Here is a 25,150-nt window from a genome sequence, read left to right as displayed (position 1 = left end):
AGAACAGAACATTGGTTTTCACTTTCATGTATTTGTAAGTGTGAAGGAAAGGGTCAAAGGCAAGAGTAGAATTTCTCACAATACTTTCCTTGTGAATAACAGCTGAGAAGTCTGGAAAGCAAACTAATTGCTTAACTTTCTCATTATCAACAAAGCTGTCTTTTGACAGCACAGTTAAAATCTCCATCATCTGTTATGTTTGATCAAGTTAGTTTTGACTGAAGTACTCACACTGTCTGAAAAGAGAGCTCTTTATTTTCTTAAAGGGTTTCAGAGACACCTAAGAAAATGCTGCTTCTTTTGACTTCTAAGACTTTCTGAGAAAGGATGTAGTAACCATAAGTACCACCATCAGAAGAATCTAAATTATTAAACAAATGGTGTCTAGTTAGAAAAAAAATACATGGAAACAATGAATGTTATCAGATTATTTTGGGTTTCTGCTACCTTAACACTAAACACTGAAAGAAACACAGAATCCATTAGGTTGGAAAAGACCTCTGAAATCACTGAATCCAACTTCTGACTGAACAGGACCTTGTCAACTAGACCATACCTCCAGTCATTTCTTGAACACCTCCAGGGATTCTAACTCCATTATGCCCCTGGGCAGTCCATTCCAACATTTAACAATCCTCTCAGTTAAGAAATTCCTCTTAATTAATTCCTCTTGATGTCCAACCTGAATCTCCACAGGTACAGCTTGAGGCCATTTCCTCTTGTCCAGCTGCTACTTGCCTGGGAGAAAAGAGTGACCCTCACCTTGCTACAGTCTCCTCCCAAGCAGTTGTAGACAGCAGTAAGGTCACGCCTGAGCATTCTCTTCTCCAGGTTAAATATCCCCAGCTCCCTCAGCAAGAGCCCCAGCTTCCACCAAAAACAGGGAGCATGTGATTCTATTTCTACATATGACGTATGAAACAGAATACATGTTTCAAGTCTTGATCCACATCAAAGCATTGTCCAACATTACCCCAGCAGGGTAATGAATCTGGCTACTAGATATTTTAATGAGCAACAATATCTGAAATAGAGAAAGGAAATTTTCAAAAAAATATATGACTAGATATTAGCCTATGTATGTAATTCTACCGCTGACATCAATTTTCACTTTGGAGGAATCAAGATATTTTCTAGTCATTATGGGGTTGCTGAAAGCTTTACACAGCAAAAACTGTATAACTTCAGTAAAGACCCTAAGAGGATGCACTGTATCATGTATCTGGTTCTTCCTTGGAAAGCCAGATTTCTGCATGCATCCCAGTAAACTATAGATATATACTAAACTTTTCATGACTCCTGAGTAAAAAATAACCTATTCTCCCAGTCTCATTGAATTCAGCTAATTTCTAAACAGCAGTGTTTAAAATGCTGTTTTCCAGCAGTTCAACTGCTGTCAATGCTAATATCAATAAAAATAAATATACAGAGCAACAGAAGGAGCCCCAAAGTACCTGCAACAGGAAGATATGGCACAGGATTCACAGGAGACCTGTGCTTCTCCAGAAGAACCCCTGAGGCCAGGTAAGAGGTTTCAGGTCGTTGAATATAGTATAAATGTTCATGCTTAGGAAACCAAATTTTTTAAAAAGCTTAATTTGTGTAACACACAGGAACAGAACAGGATTTTTTTTAGTATTACTGATTTTAATCACAAATGAAAATGCTAACTAAAAATAACCAAACTAAAAATAGGTAAAGAAAGTAAAGTTATGAGCACAAAAAGGAACATCAGATAAATCAGACAGGAAATGTACATGCATGAATAAGAGAATGACAAAATCTGATATAAAGAAGGAAAAGTGAATTTAAAAAGTACCAGGACCCCCTTCCTCCTCTATGAGCTAGCTATGAATTGTTATCTATGACTGAATATGTTTTTGTTTCTCCACATTTATTCCGCTGAGGAACTTGGTGTATCTATCAAAAGCACCATCAGGGATTCTAACACGAGAATGACTACCACCTGTTTTGCAATTAATGCAGATTAATTTTCTGAAATTGGTCTAAAGATCATACAGATAGACTGCAATCTCTTTTAAATAAAAATAGGGGGAAAAAAACCCTAAAAAAACTTATCCATAGACACAACACAAAAGAAAATTACTAAAACAAAAGGTCTGTACACATACTGCAGCATTCTCTTGACGTTAGATATGCTAGAGTTTCCTAGCACAATATTTGGGAATAAAGTTTAAAATTCTTCCCTGATGAACATATTTCTCCTGCCAGCTACACAACAAGCCTTTCAATCACTTTTTAGCTCATTGTTCAAGCTCCTGTGTACTTTAGGCCCTGGCTTTGTCCTTAGCCAAGCCAGATGTCTGTGGCCTCCTTAGGCAAGGAAGAATATGGTATCTGTGCTGTATATAGACAGAAAAAAACGGCAACAGAATAGATCTGGATGTCCATGTTGTTAAAATATCTAACACATAGAGTGTTGACAGTTTTCTTTAAGATGTATTAAACCCCAACAAAAGTAGATTAACTCTTTGTATACATCACTTAGAGGAAAAGCAACTAGATTATTGAAGTACATACAATCTAAAACACCAAACAATAACCCAAACATTTTCCAAATCTCAAATTATTTTCTTTAAATCTAAAAAAAGACATATGGGTCTTCCCCTTGGGATTAACAAGCCACGTGGAAGCAAGTATCTCTCACTAGTCCTGTGAAAGGTCAGCTAGCTGGCTTCTGTCCCGGGATGTAAAATTCTCAGGGTAGGAAGGAGAGCAGGTAAAAATCTATCTCTAGCATTATCATCAAAAACTCAGAGATAAAGGCAGAAATAACTAGGGGGTTAGGCCCTGCTATGGAGACACAGAACAAGGATGTCTTGTCAGTGTTTGAAGCATTCTAGGTTTTGAATCCACAGGCTGTTTAAAGTAAAATACATAAATTGAGTCTAAGTCCCCCCTACTGTCCACTTCTATGTAGATGCCTTTTCCCTTCCTGAATAGAAAAGAGAGGGAAACAAAGTTTTGCAGAAAATGTAGCAAAATTAAAGCATTAGGAAAGATTCCAGCTATTGTGCTCTCACAAAGCAAATACTTGGAAGCAGTTGTTACATCTGATTTTTGAAAACTCATCAATGCTACAAGAGAAAAACATAAATCACAAGTAAAAACGTTTTCACTTAATATATTTCTCAGAGGTCCTCCAAGGCAAGTAGATTAGAACAGGCCTTGATGTTCAAAGAGCAACTAGATACTGGTGTTGGAATAGATTTGGGAGTACACAACAGAATTTTTCTTTCAAACAAAAATTCCCAAAGTAGAACTTATTTGAGACAGCATCGAGTACAAGAATTTTCTCTTTGGATTAATTTTCTTACATCTAAAGAAGGCTACATACTAGTATACCGTTCTTGTAACTCTAGTGACCTCACTGCACAGATAAGATTAGGATTTGTAGATGCGAACAATAACTTTTTATGAGTTCAAAAAACATAGTTGAAACTTTATACACTCAATATAGATAACAAGAGAAATTATCTCCATCTACAAACTTCTGTTTAATTTATTTTATATAATAAAATCCAGAAAAAAATTAGAATTTTAATGATGATTTATACAAGTCCTATTTTTTTCCTACCATTTCTTTACTTTCTTCAGATAGGAGTGTTCTCAATCCTATATACTTACTATAGCAACAGAGTCATGAATCAAAAAAGATAGTTGAAAGCAAACCCAAACAACAGCTCAAAATAATATTCACTAGTAAATCACAGTAAAAATAACCTGGTTTCACTTAATAAGTCATGTTAAGCTTTAGCCTGTTAAAGAATGGAGGCAAAATATTATTTACGTAAGGTAAAGACTAATTTAGAAATTAATAATAAATCATGGAAACTTGCTTCCAATGTCATTCTTTCCCTGCATAGTGCTACAGATTTCATTTGATAAAGGGAAGATGATTCGGAGCAGGAACAGACAGAAATTCTTTCTTCATGGCAAAATAGCAGTGTTATAAGATGTCAAGATGCTCAAAGTATCTCAGTTTTGTAAAAAATAAAGTAATTGTCATGCACAACCTTTCTCCATCTGTGATCAAGTAACAAAAGCTCTGACAAAATCTTTAAAGTCCTGTTTAGTTGTAAAACTTGATCATCTGAAGTCCCATCGATGGATCTCAGGTTTTACTACCGTCTTAAAAGCCTGAGACAAATTCAGTTAGACAGTATTAATAACAGAGAAGAGTGCAAAATAAAAGGAAGAAAGTTTTACTATTATCTGTTTTTAAAAAAGCCTTAATGAATAACTATGCAAAAACAGACTGCACAGTGCGATAATGTAAGTGGTGTACAAGTCGGTGATGTTGAAAGAAATGAGTGACTTCAGCACCTAAATAGGTAATGTGACTTGATACTCCTTACCCAAACCATCCAGCACAGATTCTAAGGTCCTCAAACATTTATAAAGCCTGCAAAGAGTATCCAAATCAACCATAAACACTTAATGTGATATTTAGACTGAATATCTTAGTGGTCTTCCCTTAAAATTCTGCATGAGGAAGAAACATGGGGGCAAGCGTGTGTAGTGGACTGCATTCAGTTTTTTGATTAAATTGACACTATATATCTTTGAAAAAATCATTCCATTGCCAGACAGTACTATGATGAATGCTTTCCTACATTCACACTCACCATTTTTAAGACTGGAACAGGACTGTAGATCTGACTGCTATGACACACCTTGGGCCTGCAAAGTAATTCTTTACAAAACAGGGCAGTGGCTGGCACTTGATTGCATTGAAGAACTTGAGATAGGGCTGATATTCTATCATCTCCAAACAGCCTGTTCAAGTGGTCCATCACCTTGACTATTACAATGGATGGCTTATTTCCTGCCTGGGTCCATCTCACCATTTATATTAAGCAAATGGGGAAGCACTGGCCTAGATACTGCTTATGCCTAGGTATTGAAAATGCATCTCAACCAGCTGAGTACCTCCTCATGTCCAGAGATCACCCTGCCTAGAAGATGCATTCACCACTGTGGATTTACTTAGTAGCTCACCAGGTTCATATGCCAAGTATTTACTCTGTCAGTGTGGACCCAAGGGACAGCAAAAGAATGTTACTAACACTGCATCTCTCCAAATTAAATAGGTAGAGTCAACTTCTGAAGGTTAAGTAGTAAAGGAAAAAAAGAAAATAGGAAAATAGAGCTGTAGAACAAACCAGCAAATTTTTCCCCAGAACTTGTCCACGCTCTAAAGATTTGAGTCCAGAGTAACCAATACCAACTTCTCCTATATTATTATGGGAACAGAAGTAAGTTAGAAGGGGTTTTTTTGAGAAACAACCTAAACTTTGAATTAAACTCTACATGCTCTATTCAGAATATCTTTCTTGCTTCATTTTCCTAGAACATTAAATAGAGCTTTCTTGATCTTCAGAATTTTCATTTTTAAGTTTTCAGGAAAATGCTGCAATGCTGTTCTCACGCTGTATGGGGTTTTACATTTTCAGGTGTGACAATTTAAAAACTATCACTTGTTCTGAATTCTCAGCATGAACAGTGAGAAGATGCCAAGGCTGGACTTCTGTGTCACAGAAGTTACTTTCATGTAAATGAGCCAAGTTAGGGCACTGCTCCTTCTACTGCAGCTGCAGCTTCTAGCTGTACTGTGTTTCACAGAAATTTAAAGCTGGATAACGCAGAGAACAGGAATCATAATTTCCTAAATAAAACCCAAACATTTTTTTTTTCTTTAGGTTACATGAGAAGAGTAGTGTCCTCGTTTGAGAAGAAGAATAGAAACTTTCTGGATTCTCAGAAAAAAGCAGTTGATTTATTCTTAATATTGCCTTTGATTTTCACCTTCCTTTCTGATACTTACCATCATTTTATGTTGTGATCTTCTCAAGAAAGCACTGTTGCATTTAGTAGCACTGGACAGGTGAGACAACTAAGACTGTAAAGTTCTACAGAAATAAAGACATTAAAAAGACACACCTATTGACCCATTTTCTCTTCTTTCTGCTTAATGTCCTAATTTTATACTTCTCTTGTTATTTCTCTAAAGATTGGCTTTTTAGCATTTATCTATCTCAGATTTTGTATTTGGTTTCTTTAATCCACTCCTGTGATGAGTGCACAGACATAAGCTAATGCTCAGATATTTTCTGAAGATCTTTGACATGGATGATTTAATTATTTTTGTCACTAGTATAAGTGCTTTTGATTAGTTTTATAAGAGGGGTTGAGTTTAAAGAAAATACGCAAAAGGCTTGCACTTTTGTGCATCTTGCAAAATCTTTTTGACAGTATGCTTCTGTTCCAGTTGCATTAGAAACCATAGCAACTGCAGGGAGGGAAGCTGAGTACCAAAGAAGTATTTCAGCTAGTGAAGCAAACCTGTAGCTAGAAGCAAGACCAGACCTATGATCATGATTTTTTTTCACCCCATTACCTTGTCTATTCAGTATTTTAACTCAAAAAGTGGGGTGTTCCTGAAAAGCAGCAATTTCATTGCAATTTTTTAAATCTTTCCCTAGGCTCTTGTGACTCTGTAGCAGTGACATTGTCTAGGGCTTCAATATAACTTAGACCCTTACTTTCAGAATATACATATCTCTTATATGCAGTATGTACATAAGATGTAAGCATGTAAGCAAAAAGGAGTAATCATTGGAGTTACTTGACTCCATTTAAAAAAAGACATATTTGATCTCATTTCCTTTGAACCTGATGGGACTAAATGCCCTGACCTCACATGTAGACACTTCATTGTTAACTTCAACATTCTCAAAGAGTGAACTTGAATCTTTTGCCCAGAATACAGACTTTTACTTTTCTCAAGGCTTTGCAGGATATCCTCTGTGGGATCAGCACCTTGCTGTAGTGTTTGGCCTGGAGGACAGAAATGACACCCTAAGACAGCTAAAGCAGCACTAGAGAGATGCCTGTTCTGCAGCTGAATCAAGCCCTTAATTTCATCCCAATGACCTACTGTTCACACCTTTGCCTCTGGGAGGATCACACTGAATTATGCCATTAAACCATTTTGTTCTTAGACAGTTACCTTTTCTTCTCTTCATGGTGCCCTTCTAATTTCTCACTATTTCATCTTCCATGCTCTGGGCTAGTTTGTACCACAGTAACAGCACTGAAAGAGGAAGCAAAATCAAAGTTCTTTAAACCAAAGAGGTCATTAATCTGCCTCACATTAAGGACGAAGTGCAGTGAGTGGAGGAAGAGTTATCTTTAAATCCTAAACTATAACAAGTACTCAAAAAACATTGTCTGTAAAAGAGAACAGCAGGTTTATGATCCCCAGGTGTAAAAAAAAGGAATAAAAAAAGCCAGCTTAATAAACCATTAAATATAAAACGGAATTATTAAATGAGTAACTACATCATTCCCATGGGAGCAATCACTACAAAAGGTTCCTTAAATATTAACTTCTACCTAATAACACAATAAAGAAAAAGACCTTGCATAAAACAAATTAGAGATTTTAATCCTCTACTCTGAAGGAAGCCCTTAAATTAGATAGCTATTTCAATTTACCTTCAAAACAACAATAGTAAGTAATGAAGAATCAAGTCTCTCGTGGGACTGATCAAAATTGAATTTGCAGTTTCCTGTACTATGCTGACAATCATTTACAATAAAATCGGAATGAAAAAGGGAAATTGTCTGTGGGACCACTGAGCCAGGTAATAGCTTCAGTATAACATGGTCAAACAGCTGAAATCAAATTAAAATGTACATGGAATTTTAACATGGTAGAACTAGATATTACTTTGCTTATAGAATTCTGGCTTACAACTTTTAAGTAACAGATCTGGAGTGAAAAAAACTACTCCTTGGTGATAATCAGGCATTTTACGTTAGCAGCAATCTGTTTAAAATAACATGACATTAAAATTGTGTTAGGGAAAACAAAGAAAATTAGCTTGTAAACTATTTTAGTTTGAAACTGTTATGACATAATGGAAACACAAAGGAAAACCATTTTATAACTTTTACTTTCTAGTCCTTCTCTGTACATCTACAAACATTGTAAATTATAACTACATTATCCCATCTTACAAAACTCAGAAGACCTCATAGGCAGAACATAAAGAACAAGGAATACTTCAAATATTTAATAATTTTCAGATGCCTAACAATAAATAAATATATTTATATATCCATAATGTGTTTTATACAAGTATGGAACAAGGACTGGTATGCTTCAGTTTAAAAATAACACATCAACTCGATTTGAAAGAACTTTTCTCAGCAAGCCTGGCCCTGCAGAACATATTTGCTATACTTTGCACCAGTTTATTTCCATAAGCAGCCAGACCATGGCTATCACAGTGGTAGCAGTGGAGGGAAATGTCCACTGGAATTTAGACACATATCTCCTCATTCTTAAAGAGCAGTTAATTTTCTCCCAATCAGCAAATAATTCCCTTTTTTAAAAGTCTGGTGACCTTAAAGGAGTCACTGAAAAATGTAATAAAATAGATGAGATTTGGACACTGGAAGTATATCCAGCCCAGAGCTCCTACGTATCTTGAAAAACACTTGTTCTAAACTAATTCAGGACTGTGAGTGCAGACTATATTTATAAATTATACAAATAATTAAAAATACTCACTGGAGAAGTACCCTTGCTTTGTGGCACACAAGTACCCTAACTACCAAACTACAAAGCTAATTTTTCATTTTGCTTCTGTCACAGTGGATATTAATTAGGTATACAGACCAAGACAGCTGGAACAGGGAAGAGTTACACACTGCAAAATAAACAGCCCAGAAAAGAGCCAACTCTCCTCAGTAAATTCTGCTGTATTTTTATACACTACTGAAAACCCCTAGATAACTGGCTACTGTACAGGTACTGAATGGCTAGGCAGCTGATCTACTGCACATCTGTAGCACACTGCATGCTACATTCTGACCTGCAATGCATATGCGTTTCAAATGCACTGAAATAGTGAAAACCAAATGTTCTCTTCCAGAACTCAAGGATCAGCAGATTTCTATCATGGCACTCCTCTAGTCTGCACAGACCTATGTTCAAGCCTTTAATATAAGATGAAATTTGTAGCTTTATCAAAAATGGATATTACTTGCATCAACAGCTCTTTTAAGAATCAAAGTACAGCTACTTACACTTGTTCATGATGTGTTTTATATAAGTTTGTTTCATTACCACTGTTAAAATCACTGTCTCCTACTTTGTTACATGACACACATACCTTTCTGCTTAATTCAAGAAAAACAGAAAGTAGATATTCACTTCTTATTTTGCACGTAAGCAAATTGCCCATGATAAGAGTGAACAATAAATTTACAATATGTATACAGACTCTTCTTGCACATTTCTACCTCTCCAGCAGAAGGGAAGCAGTGAGCCACGATAAAAGCAATCACCTCCAAGCAGCTGATAGGCGGGAAACTCAAGTATGAGCTTAGTGCTCAATAACCTGCTTTTGCTCCCAAACTTTACTCACAGGCTTGCACTGGCAGATAGGGTGGCTGTAAGGTTTCAGAGAGTAGGGAACTTCTGAGGGCTCTTACTTTGATGTGCAGAATAGACTCACTGGGGCACAGCTTCAGACACACCTCAGTATAGGTATCTATGTGCATGAAATTTAGCTAAGTGTCCAAGCTGTCATTGCAGCTAATGGTGACACTGGGCTCAGCTCACATATCTAACCACAGGTTTCCAGCAACATTTGGCACGTCCTGAGGTCTGCAGTGACAGCCTTCAGTTTTTGTCTCCACAGGAGCAAAATTCTCCTCCCAGGTTTATGTGTACAATACAGTCCTTTTTTGCATATTACCTGACTTAATTCTCTCTTTACTATACTTCATCTACTTCAAGTACAGGTAGAACTTTTTTACAGGAAAGCCAGTCCTTGGTTTTCTACGTTTTCTAATAATGTATTTCAATGTTTCATTAATTCTAATTTGAAGCATTTCTATCCTCCCTTACTTTTCCTTTCTGCTGTTTTGACACAATGGTTTTATAATTTAAAAAGTCACTTAAAATGCAGTCCAATTTATTCACTCTAGATGTAAATATACCTATCTTTAAAAATTCCATGTCAGACCAGATAACATCAAGTTATGTCTGCTGGGAAACCAAACTGGGTTTACCTCTCACAAAGGTAAATGCAGTAATGCAGTAAAACTCTCCTTTGAAATGCAGTACCTGATTCCACTTCTAAGAAGTATGTCAGGTACACCAAGACACAATTTGAAAACTAAAAAAAGGTTTAAAATAAAGAGTATTTGTACTGTAAAAACTGTACAAGTCTTTGAATGTCCCATGTAGAATATGTAGTTCATAATAGTAAAGTATCTGTTGAAGTGACAGTGTGCAGATCTGTTAGTTCTATACACTATAGCTCCACTGTAGAACTGATTAAAAAAATCTATCAAGTTATAAACAAATTCGTGTTCTTTTAATACTGATATATAATATTATAAATTTAAACCCATTCTGCAAGAGTCTTTATGACTGAAGCTATCCACCCCATTATGTTATAGTAAAGAACTGTGTAATCTTGGAGAGAGATTAATCAACAAATCCTTTTTGCTAGAGCATAACACCCACAGATTAATCTTAAAACTAGTTAAAACATTCAAACCATGTAGCCTTTCTTTGTAAATCACATTTTAAACCTAAGGCCAAGAAAAGTCTGTTGAGTAGTCCAGTCTAACTTTATAAGATAATTCTTGGCAACTGTTTTCTTGTCCAGCTTGTTTCTAAGACATAGAATTCCCAAAATTGTTACCCAAAAGCATTTTAATGTTGTCATTGGAAAATATTCGCTAATATCAGGTCTGTATTTTCTTTACTGCAGTATGACACCAGTGGGGCTTTATCTACTATAAAGGAGTACAGATAAGCACTTTTCTATGTGTAGTTTTCTCTATGTAGATTTCAGAGCATATGTTTTCTCTCTTCTTTCCAATTGGTCTGTGTCTTTCAAGTACACTACCCAAAACTGAACAATGTTCTCCAGTTTACCAATTCAAAACAGACTTTTCAATTCACAATGTCTTCTTTCTGCTTAAGAATCTTAAAATAGTTGCCTGCCTGACAACAGTATGAAACTGCTGACTTTTGTCATCTTTTGATCTATCATTATTCACAGAACTTCTCCTACAGAACAAATCCATTGCAAGATATCCCCCATACTATTATGTATTCCACTGCTCCACCCCAGCTAAATGGAGCACGTTGTATTTGCTGCTATTGAACAACAATTTTTTCACACTTTTGACTTCATCGTGTCAGGACTATTTTGAATTCTGTCTTTCAACAAGACTTGCTAACTTTTTGGGTTTTTACTTTTTCTTAACACAGAATAAAAATACTAAGTGAAAACTTCCATGTGTATTTGAAAGACTTGGAAATCTAAAAGGCTGCAGGCAATTCTACCTTTGAAATAATATTAAACATTCATTCAAAACCATCAATTTTATACTACCTTCTCTGCTGGAGTTCAGTCTTTCAAACTCCTGCATTTTGTCAGCTATTAGCTTCCCAAAGTTCTCAGAATAAGGAGGAAGCAGGCATCCATTAAAATACAAATTTTCTATGACCACTGCTCCTAACGGAATGATACTTTAAATTTGTACCTCACTTCCTTCTTCAAATGCATAAGAAGTATATATAGCATAAAAAAATCTAAATTAGCATATGTCTATACTGATCACTGTGTTACAGAAACATAAAGCAAAATAATGGTTATCTGGGTACTAACAAAAATATGAAAAAAAGTGTTAGTACTCACCAAGTATGAGACTGAACAGTGCACTGACATCACCTTAATTGTAACTCAGACACTATTGTAACTAGGACAAATAATTGATGGCAACTGAACAGGCTGAGACTAGAACACAGGAGCACAAATGCACACTTGAAACGAACAATTTAAGAAAAGACTGATGTGGCGAAAACTGTTACAGAAGCCCATTAAATCCCTGTGCATGTATAGATACATATATATACCCCAGGAGTGCCTACAGGCACAGCACACATATATGCAAATAAGTATCTAAAGATAAGAATAAGATAGAGTAGAACCAAACTCCTTTGGAATGATAAAATACTTGCTTGCAATATAAAAATAAAACTCAGGATTAATAATGAAATTTTAGGTATTAATCTAAATCTCTATATTTCTCCACTTACAGCAGTCCCTTAGTGCTGTTTTTATGTATATACAGACATACTGGGTCCAAATCTAAGTTATATTAGAATAATGTTTATCCTGCTTTGTTATTATAAAAGACTCAAAATACTATATGAATAGATGATTGCTGAAGTTAATAAAGTCTGTATAACAGCTTTGTTCCTTAGACCAATCAGTGGGTATAATTATTCTTCTGGGTTATTAAAATTCCCTACTTTTTCAGTCCAGAGGGGAGCATGATCATAGTTGTGAGAAAGGGCTGCAGAGCAATTGAGAAAGAGGAATATAGCCCTGTTGAACCACAGATATTTTTGAGACTTTCATCCCTCAATATAACAGAGCGGCAAATGGAGTCTTTCAACCTGTCCTCATTTTTGTCTTTTAATAGAATCCTTAAGTTTCATTTAATTAAAAGAAGTGGGATTCACCAGTATTTAGATTTAGGCTTATTTATATCACACTTAAAATATAAAGGATTATGGAGATGCGAAAGAAGAAAATGTTAGAACATCAAAGCAGTTTGTATTGCAAATTATCTGACAGGCAACATATCATTCGAAACCATGAGAGATACAGCAGCTCTAGCTAGAAGTTTTCTGATCTTCAAATCATTCTTCAGAAAACTTCACAAGTGGAAAGCAATTGACTTAGTGCCAGAGCACATTTAGTTTCACAGAGATTAGGAGAAATTCCGTTATGTCTTATGGCTTACCAGAGAAAGCAGCTCATAAAATTTCAACCCATTTTCTAGTTCATACAAGTTACTTTAGCTAATAAAACTTTCTCCTATTTTAATGTAATAATTGTACTGTGATCTCAAACAATATGATGCAACAATTTGACTTCATTTAATTCTGCTCTAGGATAAAGTGGAAATTGATCTACTCTGTAGCAATTTAATAGAAAAACATGAAACTGCATCAAGAAAGCCTGATTCAATATACTTCAGAACTTACATGGCAAAGGCAGTAAATTTTTCCTACACAGTGGAAATGTCAGGTAATGCTCTATTAAAGAGTGCAGCTTATTACCAACTGCATACAGACACACACTTGCCAAGATCCCTGTTTCAGTGACAGGGAGCCCCATTCAGAAATGATTGATGCTTCCATATTTATAAAAACTATGCTACAATACTAGAATTGCCAAATACAGTAGCACAAAGAAAAGTTAATTTGCTTTAGACTCCACAACTAGATTCTAATCTCTGAATTTCCCTTTCAACCAGACAAGCTGTTATCTTGTTCTATGTCATACATGGCCACCTTTTAAAGGGTTACGAGCTCTCTTGTGGAAAAATAGTGAAGTGACTCAAGATCTGTTGCACAGCGCTTCATCCTACAGCAGGTCACCAGATTCTTAGATGCCTATTCCTCTCAAAATTTTGGAAATTGTAGGGATTTCTTTTTTTCTCTACACGAAAACCAGCACTGCAATGTGACTACACTGTAAGCCTGTTAGTACTTGTTAATCTTTTGATAACAGGTATAGACAAAGGCCAGTGTGAACTTTGAGTAACATCTAAGAACTGTACAAAATGAGGGTGTACATACTGAGATACATCTACGGCATGCAAATGTAAGGTCTAAAAAGGATTTGGGTTTATGGTTACTAGAAGGGAGATGTTATAGCAATCCCTGTACAGCAGCAACAATCACTTCCTCAAATATTAAGATAAGAAACACTAAAACTCAGAAATGTGCAATAATATTATCCTATGAAAATTACTGTTTTGAAACAAAATTATCATACAGCTTAAGTTCTCTAGTCACTTCTCCCAGGGGAAAAATTATTTATTGCTCTCCATAATGTATCTCCCACTTACCAGATTAATATCTTATTTAACTTCATTGCCACCCATCCTTCTGTTCCCTTACCATCCCTCAAAGTTATTAAAAGAGAAATAGATTCACAACAAAAAAGAAAATGAACATTCTGAAACACCCTGAACCATAAGGAAAAAACTAACAGTGCCCAGCAGGACCCAGTACACAAGTGCACCACATAGCTTGACCTAAGAGGCATGGAATTTTTGCAACATTTGAAAATTGCCAATAGTTACTGTCAGGAAGCAGCACTTACCCTAATACAGAACACAGAAGTTTCACAAACATTAGAAGGTGGCAAAGATATGTTAATATATATAGACTAATTTACTCTTATATAAAGACACATGCACACACATAACAAATTAATAGACAGATAGGCAGGCAGATGCCTCATTTCACCAACATGGTCACCATAAAGTCCCTGGTAGTTAGACACCCTGAAGACTCAGCATCTCTAGACTGTATTTAATGCTGAAAGAAAACACACCTCTGCAGACCTACAGAGTCAGATACAGATCATTTATTTTAGGTGCCTACTTCTCTCTACTTAATATGCAAGAAACTGAGACAAAATTAGCTATTTGTTCTGCTGGAATCTAGTCAACCCCTTTAAGGCCAACCTCAACATACTTTAAAAAAGAGGCAGGTGACAGCAGTGACAAAATTCATGACATCTGCTCCCTTCTCTACACACCCCAACATTCCCCTTCACGTTTTCTGCATGACTCCTGAGATGTCTGTCCAGTTGCCAAAGTATCAGAAGAGATAATCACACTCCTAGATGCCCAGCCCAGCCTCATCTAAGCATAAAAAGAATGCCTAAACATTTAGTGGTAAGATAGGCACCCTGTCATACTATAATTCAGATTGGAAAGGACTTAAAGAAGTGTCCAGCCCAAAGTCCTGCTGAAAGCAGGGTCAAAACTGAATTCAGATCAGATAGAATGTCTTAGTATGTACCTAGAATTCCAAGCTGAAAAAATATCAGCAGTATCTCATTACTGTTTCTGAATCTGACATTATTTAGCTTTTAGTTAGCAATGGTTGCAACTCTTCAAAAATTAGTGGCATATTCAATAGCATGTTTTTCCACAAATAATTATTTCAAGGTTAAACAAGGTTTTAAATCCAAGTAATAACAGAATCCATGCAATATTCTCTCTGTTATGCTTCTTTACATAAAAGGAAAATAAAGACAAAACTAGTAAAGACTAAAGCATGTACTTCAAAAATACATGAAGATATATAAAACACATTTCCCCTTTAAGCATATGCTTTTAAAAGTACTTGTTTAAACGCAAATGATGGACCAAAGTTAACATATTATAAAATGTACCAAACTCTAGGTTAACTTATATGGTACCAAGAAAAAGATAATACACAAAACCTGAAAAGAAGAACAAAGGCAGAAAAGAGATTAAAAGATTTCTCTGTACATTTTATCAATGATTCCCTGATTGTAACACCCTTTGACAGCTGCGTTAGGCAGGCCAAGTGGCAAAACTCCCAAAAGGTGGAGAGCAACTCAAAATTCCAGCTTGTTTTTAGCATTAGACAGCCTAAATTAAAAAAAGAAAAAAAAAAAAGAAAGAAAAAAAAAAAAAAAAAAAGGAGGTTTTAGGACTACAAAGTCAACTTTGCATTTCAGGATCTCATTCTGCTAATTATTTCAGGATCACAGGTTAAAAACAAGAGAGTTGCCAGAAGAACAACTTCCCAAGCCTGCATGAAGTTAAAACGTTATCCATTCTAATGAAGTGGTCATAAAGGTTAATAAGTACATATTAACAGACAAATGACAAGACTTTAGGGCTTTGTCCTCAACACACGTAAACTCTATCTCCTTCTATCACGTACAGCCTCATACCTCTATTATTTTCACATCTTCTCAGCTTCTTAACCAATTTCTGCATTAACTTATGCCTAACTAAATCAAAAAGAAATTAATAGCCTATGAAGAGTAATCGCAAAAAGGAAACCCCACCACCAGTCCAAATAACTATTATTTATCGGGTAACCTCCTGTTGTTTATTAAAACAACTATCACTCAATGTGCAATTTTTTTCAAAATCTCAAAAATAAACTACCCAAGAATGTCTATAAGACAAAGAATATAGTGGATGGAAACAGTGATGTAACAAAAATCTCTCTTTCGTAGTACTCCAGGCACTAATTTTGCATTTTAGTATGGCTCCAGTAAAAGCAGTTAAAAGAGGAATGTGAAGTTACAGGTTTACAATTAAAATCAAAGTATCTTACTAGAATGATGTCTTACTTTTTCTCAAATAAAATTTTTAAAAGGCCACAAATTCCAAAAGCAATGCAGTTTTCTAATCACCTGCATGATTTAGTAATCTTCATTTGAAAGCATAAAAGCAAAGGAGGAAGCTAAAAATTAACATATAACTTTTACTACATCATAAATAATCAAAGATGAAAATCAAGAAAAGTATTCACAAGTTTGGAAACAAAAAGCAGAAAGCTTTACCTTGAAAAGCAGCTGCATTATGAGATATTAAAAATTTTAATGTAGCACTTGATGTTTGAAGCACTTGCTGTATGTCTTGCTTTGCTGCAATCTGATACCTTTCTTCCATCTTTTTGGTACAGCATGTTGGATTTTTAGAAGTACAAACCTGGAGATCGACACCTAAGGAAAAGGCAGTTTTACTGGTTAACATAAAACAGAAGTTTGCAAAACACGAAACACCTAGAAAACAGCTACAGTTTGTTTTTTGTTTGTTTTTTTACTTGGGTATCGACACACAGAAGAAACACCAAAAGCTTTAAAACATTTGTTCTTGTTCAACAGAAGGGGATACTAATTAAAATTCTGTGGGAAGAGTACACTTATTACAGTTAATTAAAGTCATATAATACAATTTCCCTGACAATGTAATCTTGTTCTAGCTGTGAATATTGCTAAACAATGTTGGTAAAATATGTTGAATATGCTCTGTACATCACATTACAGGTGGCAGATGTCCCACTCCTAGAAACACTCAAGATCTGCTTAGATGAGGCTCTGGGCAACCTGATCTAGTTGAAGATGTCCCTGCTGATTGCAGACCAGATGACCTTTAGAAGTCCCTTCCAACACAAATTACTCTGTGATTCTCTGATCCTCTAGAACACTGAACTGCTGGAGCAGCTCAGAGCTGGCACTCCTGTGTTTCTGTCACTCTTGGACTAGAAAAAAGCAAACTACTTCCAAACATTACAAACACACCAGTGGAAAGCCCACTCCTGACAGGTGTGCTTATATTAACTTCTACACGGAGCAGCCCTAACTTTCAGTCTAATCTCCCTGTGTCCTTCTCTAATGTCAAACACTGCCATGAATCCGTGACACCGACTACCTACTTCCCTAATAGATTGTGAGACACTTCTACAAAGGAGTATTTTTTTAAAATTTCGGGCAGGCTGAAATTCCAGAGGGAAAATGCAGTACTTTTATAACTTTACAACTGGAGCATAGTAAAGCATAAAAAGCATCATTCACCTTCCTTGTTATCATGTGGTATTCAAAATATTTTTCTTTTTTAATACTGTATCTAAACAATGCTTTCTAATATAAAGAATAAATATATCAGGAAAGAATAAATATGAGAATTTAAATTATATCAATATAAAACTTAACAGTCCAATCCAAATTGTGCTCTCAAATATGTTATTTCACTGACAGATGTGACAAGATTTCAGGGAAACATAGTGAGAAACTTATTTTTATCTGCATGACCTTTCAACTTCTACATTTTAGTTATTAACAAATAATACACAGGGTAACTGCTCCCATGCAGTTCCCTCTGTATACAGGCACAGGCATGAATAATACTTTTCTAATATTAGAATGAGGTAACTCAAAAATTAGGTCTATTAAAATCTTATTAGTATTTTAAATAATTGTTAGGCACTGCTTAGGTTTCAAACCTTTGCCACTTGTAAAGCAGAAGGATGATATATAGATATACTTGTAAAGCAGAAGATTAGGTATCACTGCTACAGAAGCTAATTTGAAACTTTATCTAGTCTTTATGGACTTGAGTGCAGCTTCAAAAATACACACTTTCAGCAAAACTCTAAAATAATAATGAATATTTGTATACGGCTTCAGATGGCTCTTCAGTATCTTCAGTATTATTTTATTCCCTTGATTGTATGAAAAGTATTTTTTAGCAGCATCTTTTGAACACAGATCTCATTCCCAATCCTAAATGGATTTTGTTTTATAGTTTTAAGACTGCTAATCATGTACATATGAAGTACATTGTATTGACCTACTTTTGTTCCAGCTCATTAAACACAGCTGCTTTCACTGGCCAGGAAAAAGTAACCAAATACAACATACAAAGAACCCAACTGACTAAAAATTAAATTGTTGCTCAAAACCCAGAGTGGTTTTCTATTTGTTTTTTTAGAGATCTACAGAACAAGGATAAGGCTTACAGATAACGTTTCAGAAAACACATAAACCAGAACATGAAACAGGTCCTTCCGTTTCAGTACAAGCAATATTCAAAATCCCACACAATTATTTTCTGAGTTTTCACATCTAAAGAACTTTCCATCTTCCACAAGAATTGTTTTCTCAATAACCAATTTTGAAATTAGAGGGAGAAAACACTTTCTACTCCAAAAAGGCATACTGGCTCTTTTCAGTACCAAATTCTGACGGCTCTACACTGTGATCCACTTTGAGACAAGATCAAAAGACAGCTAGAACTGAAACGCCTTAGCCTGTAATAAAAATATATTGAAGCAAGCATTGATGGTATAGGAAAGGTTTTAGAACTGAAAGCAATCTAGATGAGTCTAGGAAAGACGTTTGGGAAGAAAAACGTAATTGTTCTAAGGTGCAAGTTTACCTATCTGCAACTGATTTCAAACTTTTGTTCATGATCTCAGCTGTACAAATCTGTATTCTCAGTGTCCTGAGATAAACAAATGCTGATAGGATGAGGACATTAACTGCCAGGAAGAGCAAATGCCAGATCTGTGGTAAATATCTGTCAGTTTATTTAAACTTCCATGAGACCACATGCAGCCTCTGAAAAATCCCAAAACAGGCTTAGGATTGCCATGACAAACAATCTTTCGAAAGCCAGCACTGAATTGCCATATGGCTTGGAAGCAATTGTCAAATCAGTGGTTTATTTCAAAATGGATTTGGAACCTGTTTCAGACCTAAGTCCTTCTCATGCTTATCCTTTAATATTTATTAACTTATTTTTGTTACAAACACAACTCCAGACTTAGCATTACTTGCTATTACTAGGATTGTAAAGTACTTCAGCTTTGCTCAGTAAAAGAGATGGGGATCAGCCTCAAGCACCCCTAACTGTCGATGCTGTTAACTATCATCCTGCTTCTGTGGCTCTATTCAGCAGGTGTCAGTATTTCACTCACCTGCACTTCAAGAGATGGCGAATTCTATATACTGCTTTCAAAGGGCACTCCAGATAACACTGTAGAAAAAGTTTGGCTCCTTCCTTATACACTCCAAGCTCATCTTCCGGCCTACTAAAAAGCATGCCAGCAAGGTGAAGCCTTCAACACACCCATGCTACAGCGCAGAGAACAAAACATGCTATCCTGTCCAAAAGCCCTCCTGTTTTTGAGACTGCTTGAACTTCAGGGCAGAGGAAGTAACAGTGTCTTGACATCACAAAAGCATAATATTGGCTCCCAAGAAGATTCAAGAGAAAATCCTATGGAGGACAGTCCACTCCTTCCACAGGACACCAGCCTTAAGCAATGTAGACATAACCCTGGTCTGTTCCACTCGACATGAGAGTCAGGAGGCAGTCCTCTGTCTTCTATTGAGCCGCACCACCTTTTAGGCCAACCCAGCCAGATCCAGACTACTGAGCACTGATGACTTCCTAAAGAAGCTGAAAGATAGGGGAACTGCTATATAGCTGAGCCCACTTTTTTGTTGATTTTAATCTCAAAATATTGTTGATTTTTTTTCACAGTGATCATTTTGTGGATCCAGAGGTGAAATGTTCACACACATAAAATTATGCTGCTGGCAACAGTCCTTACAAAAACAGATGTGATATAATGAACATCAGTAACTGATTTGACAGAGCAATTAACTTTCTTTCTCTGACTAAATCATATTCCAGAGCTCTGAATGCCTGTTAGACAAATAGAGTAATTAGAAGTGTCCCTGCCTCCATACAACGAAAATAAAAAAATTAATTTGACTTGAGGTAGAACCAAAATCCAAATTACTGGAATGTAAATTATACTAAAAACCCAAATTAAATTTCAGATATGATCTTAGAATTTCATTAAAGTAACCTGCTGGATTTTAAACTGACTTCTATTGTTACTTTAAGGGGAGTTAGCAAGAATATTTAACTTGAATTAACAACAGTACCACAGACCAACTTTTTCTGACTTTATCTCATCCTTCCAGCATGGTCTTTCTCATTTATTCAATTTCATATTCATAATGGTTCCCTACCAAAAAGCCCTTACAGTAAAATTATACTAATCACAGTCTTCACTCTCTTTTATGCTTCTTGCTCTGATACTTGCAGATATCATCTCCCAGTGTTTGCTAAAAAGAAGCCTAGATTGATCCCAGGAAAAAAAGAAACCAACTCAAAACCAAAAAACCAAACAAACAGAATCAAACTGCTGAGAAAAAATATCTCGAGCACTTTTTTCCCCCCACTTAATTGGGAATTGTTTGACTCTACAGTGATAGTAAATGTAACATTTTCCAATAAGCCGCAAATTCAGCTTTTTGGTGCAAACAGAAGCTTGAACATTTTTTTACTGACATACCTACCAGAGGGTAGGCACGGGTGAATGGTTTACCAGCCATCCTATTCTGCTATTGCTAAAATCATATTATAGTATGGTCTGGGTTGGAAAGACCTTACAGAATATCTAGTTCCAACCCTCCAGGAAGGGCAGGGACATATTTCATTAGACCAGGTTTTTCAAAGCCCCATCATGCCTGGCCTTGAACACTTCCAGGGACTGGGATCCACAGCTTCTCTGTTCTAGGTATTCTGAGAGAAAGAAATCAGAAAATAAATATTATTTGCAACTGAGATAACAAGAACAACTCAGAGCTCTCATTTAATCTGTCTGAAAAAAAAGAGCTGCTGAAATTAGCTAAAAGCTCTAGATTTACTAGCATATAGGGTAAAAGAGTAGAAATCTTCAAGAAATCTTAAGTTACAATACCGAAAAGGATATAAAATACCTTGAACATAGGAAATAAAAATATGTTAAAAAGTATTTTGCAGATAACAATTTCTTTTTTTTTAATAATCCAAGTCATATTGATCCACAAAAATAAAATAAAAAAAAACTCCAGACCTAACCTTTGAGTACTTTTTATTTAATTCTTCATACAGCAAAAAAAGTGGTTTTTAGGATTTTTAATTACTGAGGTTATTCTGTATAGTCCCACCAAAAATGTACTTGTAGCACAGAACCAGACAGGAAACAAAGTATTTTTGCAACTAACACTTAAAATCAGCATGAATGCAATAAATGTTCCAATATAGCATGTGATGGGGCTGAGCATAAGTTTGTACTATAGCTCCCAAATCCAAATCACATTTACAAAAGACCAAGAACAGTTAGTCAAATGTCTTGATCGCTAGGGGTAGCAATAAGTACCTTGGGATTGGTAAAAAATATATATCTTGATTATTATATATATATATATCTTGATTATTAGTTTCCATTTTCAACACTGTTATATCCTGTCCTATGTGGATGATAACACAAACTCAAATTTGTAGTTTTCATATTCTTCAAGATCACCTTCGTGTATATGTCATTTCTGCACAGGATGACAGAAATATTTTTTTTCTCCCTTAAAGATACACAATCTTTATACAATTGCTGCAAAACTAATTATATAACATAATGTATTGGTTTTTGAGCTAAAATATGTTCAAAATACAGACACATGACCATCTCCAGAACTAGAATTTACATGATTTACTGAGATAAGGCTGCTGTTTTTATTCCTACCAAGAAGAGGAAAGAATGGGAATGGTACAGCCTTTTTTTTTTACATGCAACAAAAACAAGGCAAATAAAAACCCTATAATTTTATTTACTTCCACTGCATACAAAACCATACATCAACCAGCATTCCTGCTGTACCTCAGCTGGTGACCATGCTCTACCCCAAAGAGACTGCTTAGGACATTTAAATGAAAGTGTTCTTAAACAAGTTGTGTCTAAGGTGTCACTAAAATAAAGACATAGAGGCAATGCAGTAGAAGCATTTATGCAGCTTATTCTGAAGCCAACACTAACATTTGATAATGGAGTAGCTCCAACATGCCACAAGCTGCACTAGCTGTCCACTGTGGCTGCCCTGAGGAGCACCTGAGATGCCAAAGATATCCCACCCACTGCACACTGCACTACCAGAAAGATGTAAATTTCCCAGAGTTATTACATCTCTCAGCCCCATTGGGAAGATGATGGAAACCTTAGGAAAATTAAAATGCTGATAGATGCCTACATTTCAGCACCAAAATTAAAGCTTGTAAAGGCAGCAAGCTTGGACACCTATTTTCATAAGTGGACACCTACAAGAAATGCATGTGTTTTACAGGTACATGTGTGTGTCATATACACAAACACATTTCTTCTGTCATCAGAAAAGGTTTCAAAATATTTTTACATCTTGCCCCAAAAGAAGGCTTAATACAGAAGATCAGTAGCAAAAACTGACATTTCTCTTCACTTTACACTTTGAGCCTACTAAAACCTTTAATCACACCTAAATCTTCTAAAATACTCATTTAATCCCCGTTTTCTTGTCATTGCACTTCCGGACAGATTTTACTGTTTGCAATTATTTGTTTAATGATATCTGAGATGAATGCTACTCAGAACCAGAACTCTGGCAGCCCACAGCAATGTAATTCCTTCAAAGAGTAAAAGGCTGCTGACCATACAGCTGTACCACACCTCCTACTGCCCACTGTTTGCAAGGGCAGCACCAAAGAAAGGAATTATTTTATATATTCTTACAATTCAAACATGGCTTTTCCTACAAGCAGGAAATGCAGAAAAGTCAAAATCAAAAGAAGAAAGTGAGTGGTGGTATAAAAATATTATAGGAGAAAGGAAGAAATTGGAGGAGCGGAGCAGAAGAAACATATATAAGGTACTATAGTTCTTTTCTTTTGAGTCAACATATTTCCTCCCTATCCCTCGTACACAAATGAATGGTAAAGTAATCAAAAATAATAACAGAGAAAGCACAACATTTACACAAGACTACAGAATGAGAAAAACATAGATAAAGTGATACAATATCATTCATACTGAGATTATTCACACAAATAATCAGCACAGAAAAACTAAATCACCGACAGGGCTGTAACTGAGATTTCACTTTCCAAACACCTTCATTTGCACAGTACTTGTCTCATCAGGCTTTCCAATTGAAGCATTTATTTTCTTTGTATCAAAGACAATTATAAAATCTTTAGGTTAGGACAATGCAAGAAGACAATCATTCATGTTGATAAATGTACTGGTAACAAATATAGTACTCCAATTTGAAAACTACACACTGCAATATTGACTGTTAAGCATTACAAATTTAAAGCCAGAGTTATTAAAAGCTCTATTTTGGAGGGATTCCTTTAAAATAAACCTAGTACACCTTATCTCAACTTGCAGAGTTAATAAAAATGACACAAATTATCTTTTAAAAAAATGAAGTTAGTTATTGATATTTTTAAGTGAGGGGGACATTAACTCATCTTTTGTTGCATTTTCTGTCTAAAAAGCACTGACTCACATTTACTAGTTAACTTGTCATCCAAAAATGAACACACTTTACAGATGGGCAAAAAAAAAAAAGTTGTTTTCTCATCCTATATGGCTGATCACTAAAATACTTGCACTTTAATCCTCTAAGTTCAACTGAGGTTCTCACAAACCTGGAACCGAAACCTCAAACCTAAAAACCTACACCTTACTACGTCATTCAGCTTTGCACCGTCATTCAGCATCTACTTTAAAAAAAAAAAAAAAAAATAATTGCTGATACAAATGCTAGCTATACTCAAATTGCCATGAAGACTCTCCTTTCCCGGGAATTTTATTCCATTACATTCCAGTGACAGGTAGCTATCGAGTAGGGAAAATGCGCAGCCCGAGCACTTGCAGCGGTGTAAGTCATTCTCGTTTCCCAGCAGAGTGACTCCAGCAGCCCCAGCGCAGCTCGGTGGCTGTCCCCAGCCTCCAGGTTCGCGTGCCTGCCAGGGCCGGCTGGAAGCAGGGTGACCCCGGCTGAAGCGCAGCTCTGCGCGGTACGGAGTCGAAGTGGGCGGGCACAAGGGCGCTTCAGGCAGGTATCGGGGTGCTCCAGCGCCCACAGCCCGAGAAGGGAATTTTCTCTCTTGAGTAAGGGGGCAGCCGCGATGTCCTACAAAGCGGGGGACCCGATGTGCCCAGGCCAGCCGCCAGCATCACCCACCCATTGCCGCCGGCGGCACTGAACCCAAACGGGCGGCCCCGCCGCTCCCGGTGCCTCCTGCCCCGCCAGCTCTACCTTACCTGCCCGCGGGAACTCCGGGACGCCGCCGAGCGGGCCGAGCCGCCGCAGCTGGAAAACTTTCCGGACCGCCTCGCAGCTCGGCGGCGGTTCCGCGCCCTCCGAGGCGGCGGCCAGGAGCAGCACGGCGAGGGTCAGGATGCCGAGGCGGAAACTCTTCCCCCCCATGGCCGCGACCGCCGCCAGCTGCCGCAGGGACGCGGCCGAGGCGCCCCGAGCCGCCGCCGCGGGGGAGGCACCGCCCGCCGCCCCGCCGGGAGCCTCCCCCGGCCCGGCCCGGCCCGGGCCCCGCCCGAGGAGGGGCCCCACGCCCAGGGCGGCAGCGGGGGGCGCTGCCTGCGCCCGTCTCGGGGCTGGGGACAAGAGGAAACACCCCCGCCCCACCGCGTATACCCGGGAGTGTGGGCTCTGGAGGAGAAACGCAAAGGCAAAGGAGGTGCTGGCATAGTAAGGGAACAATTTTAACCCAAAAACACGAAAAAAAAAAAGTATACCGCTTTGGGGAACTGCTAGCAACAGGCTTAACACTGTCAGTAAGGTACGCCGTTCAGTTTGGCTTGAAATGCCAAACTTTTGTTTTTCTGCAAACAAAAGTTTCCAAG

At 36.8% G+C, this 25,150-nt stretch overlaps 1 protein-coding gene across 9 annotated transcripts in view; it reads right to left on the bottom strand.

Annotated features, from left to right (window-relative positions):
- GPC5 (glypican 5) overlaps positions 1-24,843 on the bottom strand; it is a 578,936-nt gene extending 554,093 nt beyond the window's left edge. For 4 of the 9 annotated variants that reach the window (XM_072931225.1, XM_072931215.1, XM_030276009.4 and 1 more), the window contains exons 1-2: positions 24,551-24,841; positions 16,476-16,637 (exon numbers count right to left, since the gene is read on the bottom strand). In XM_072931225.1, the coding sequence (XP_072787326.1) occupies positions 16,476-16,637; positions 24,551-24,716 (328 nt within the window). In that variant the 5' untranslated portion in view covers positions 24,717-24,841. Of the gene's footprint in view, positions 1-7,033; positions 7,118-16,475; positions 16,638-24,550 lie in introns of those variants that run through there. The other 5 variants (XR_012056734.1, XM_072931234.1, XM_072931209.1 and 2 more) reach the window with 4 other exon arrangements.
- Positions 24,844-25,150: the final 307 nt, after the last annotated feature.

Source organism: Taeniopygia guttata, chromosome 1, assembly GCF_048771995.1.
Source record: "Taeniopygia guttata chromosome 1, bTaeGut7.mat, whole genome shotgun sequence".
NCBI classification, from domain to species: Eukaryota; Metazoa; Chordata; class Aves; order Passeriformes; family Estrildidae; genus Taeniopygia; species Taeniopygia guttata.
The sequence above is the reverse complement of the archived record's forward strand: the minus strand, read 5'-3'. Positions and strand labels throughout refer to the sequence as shown.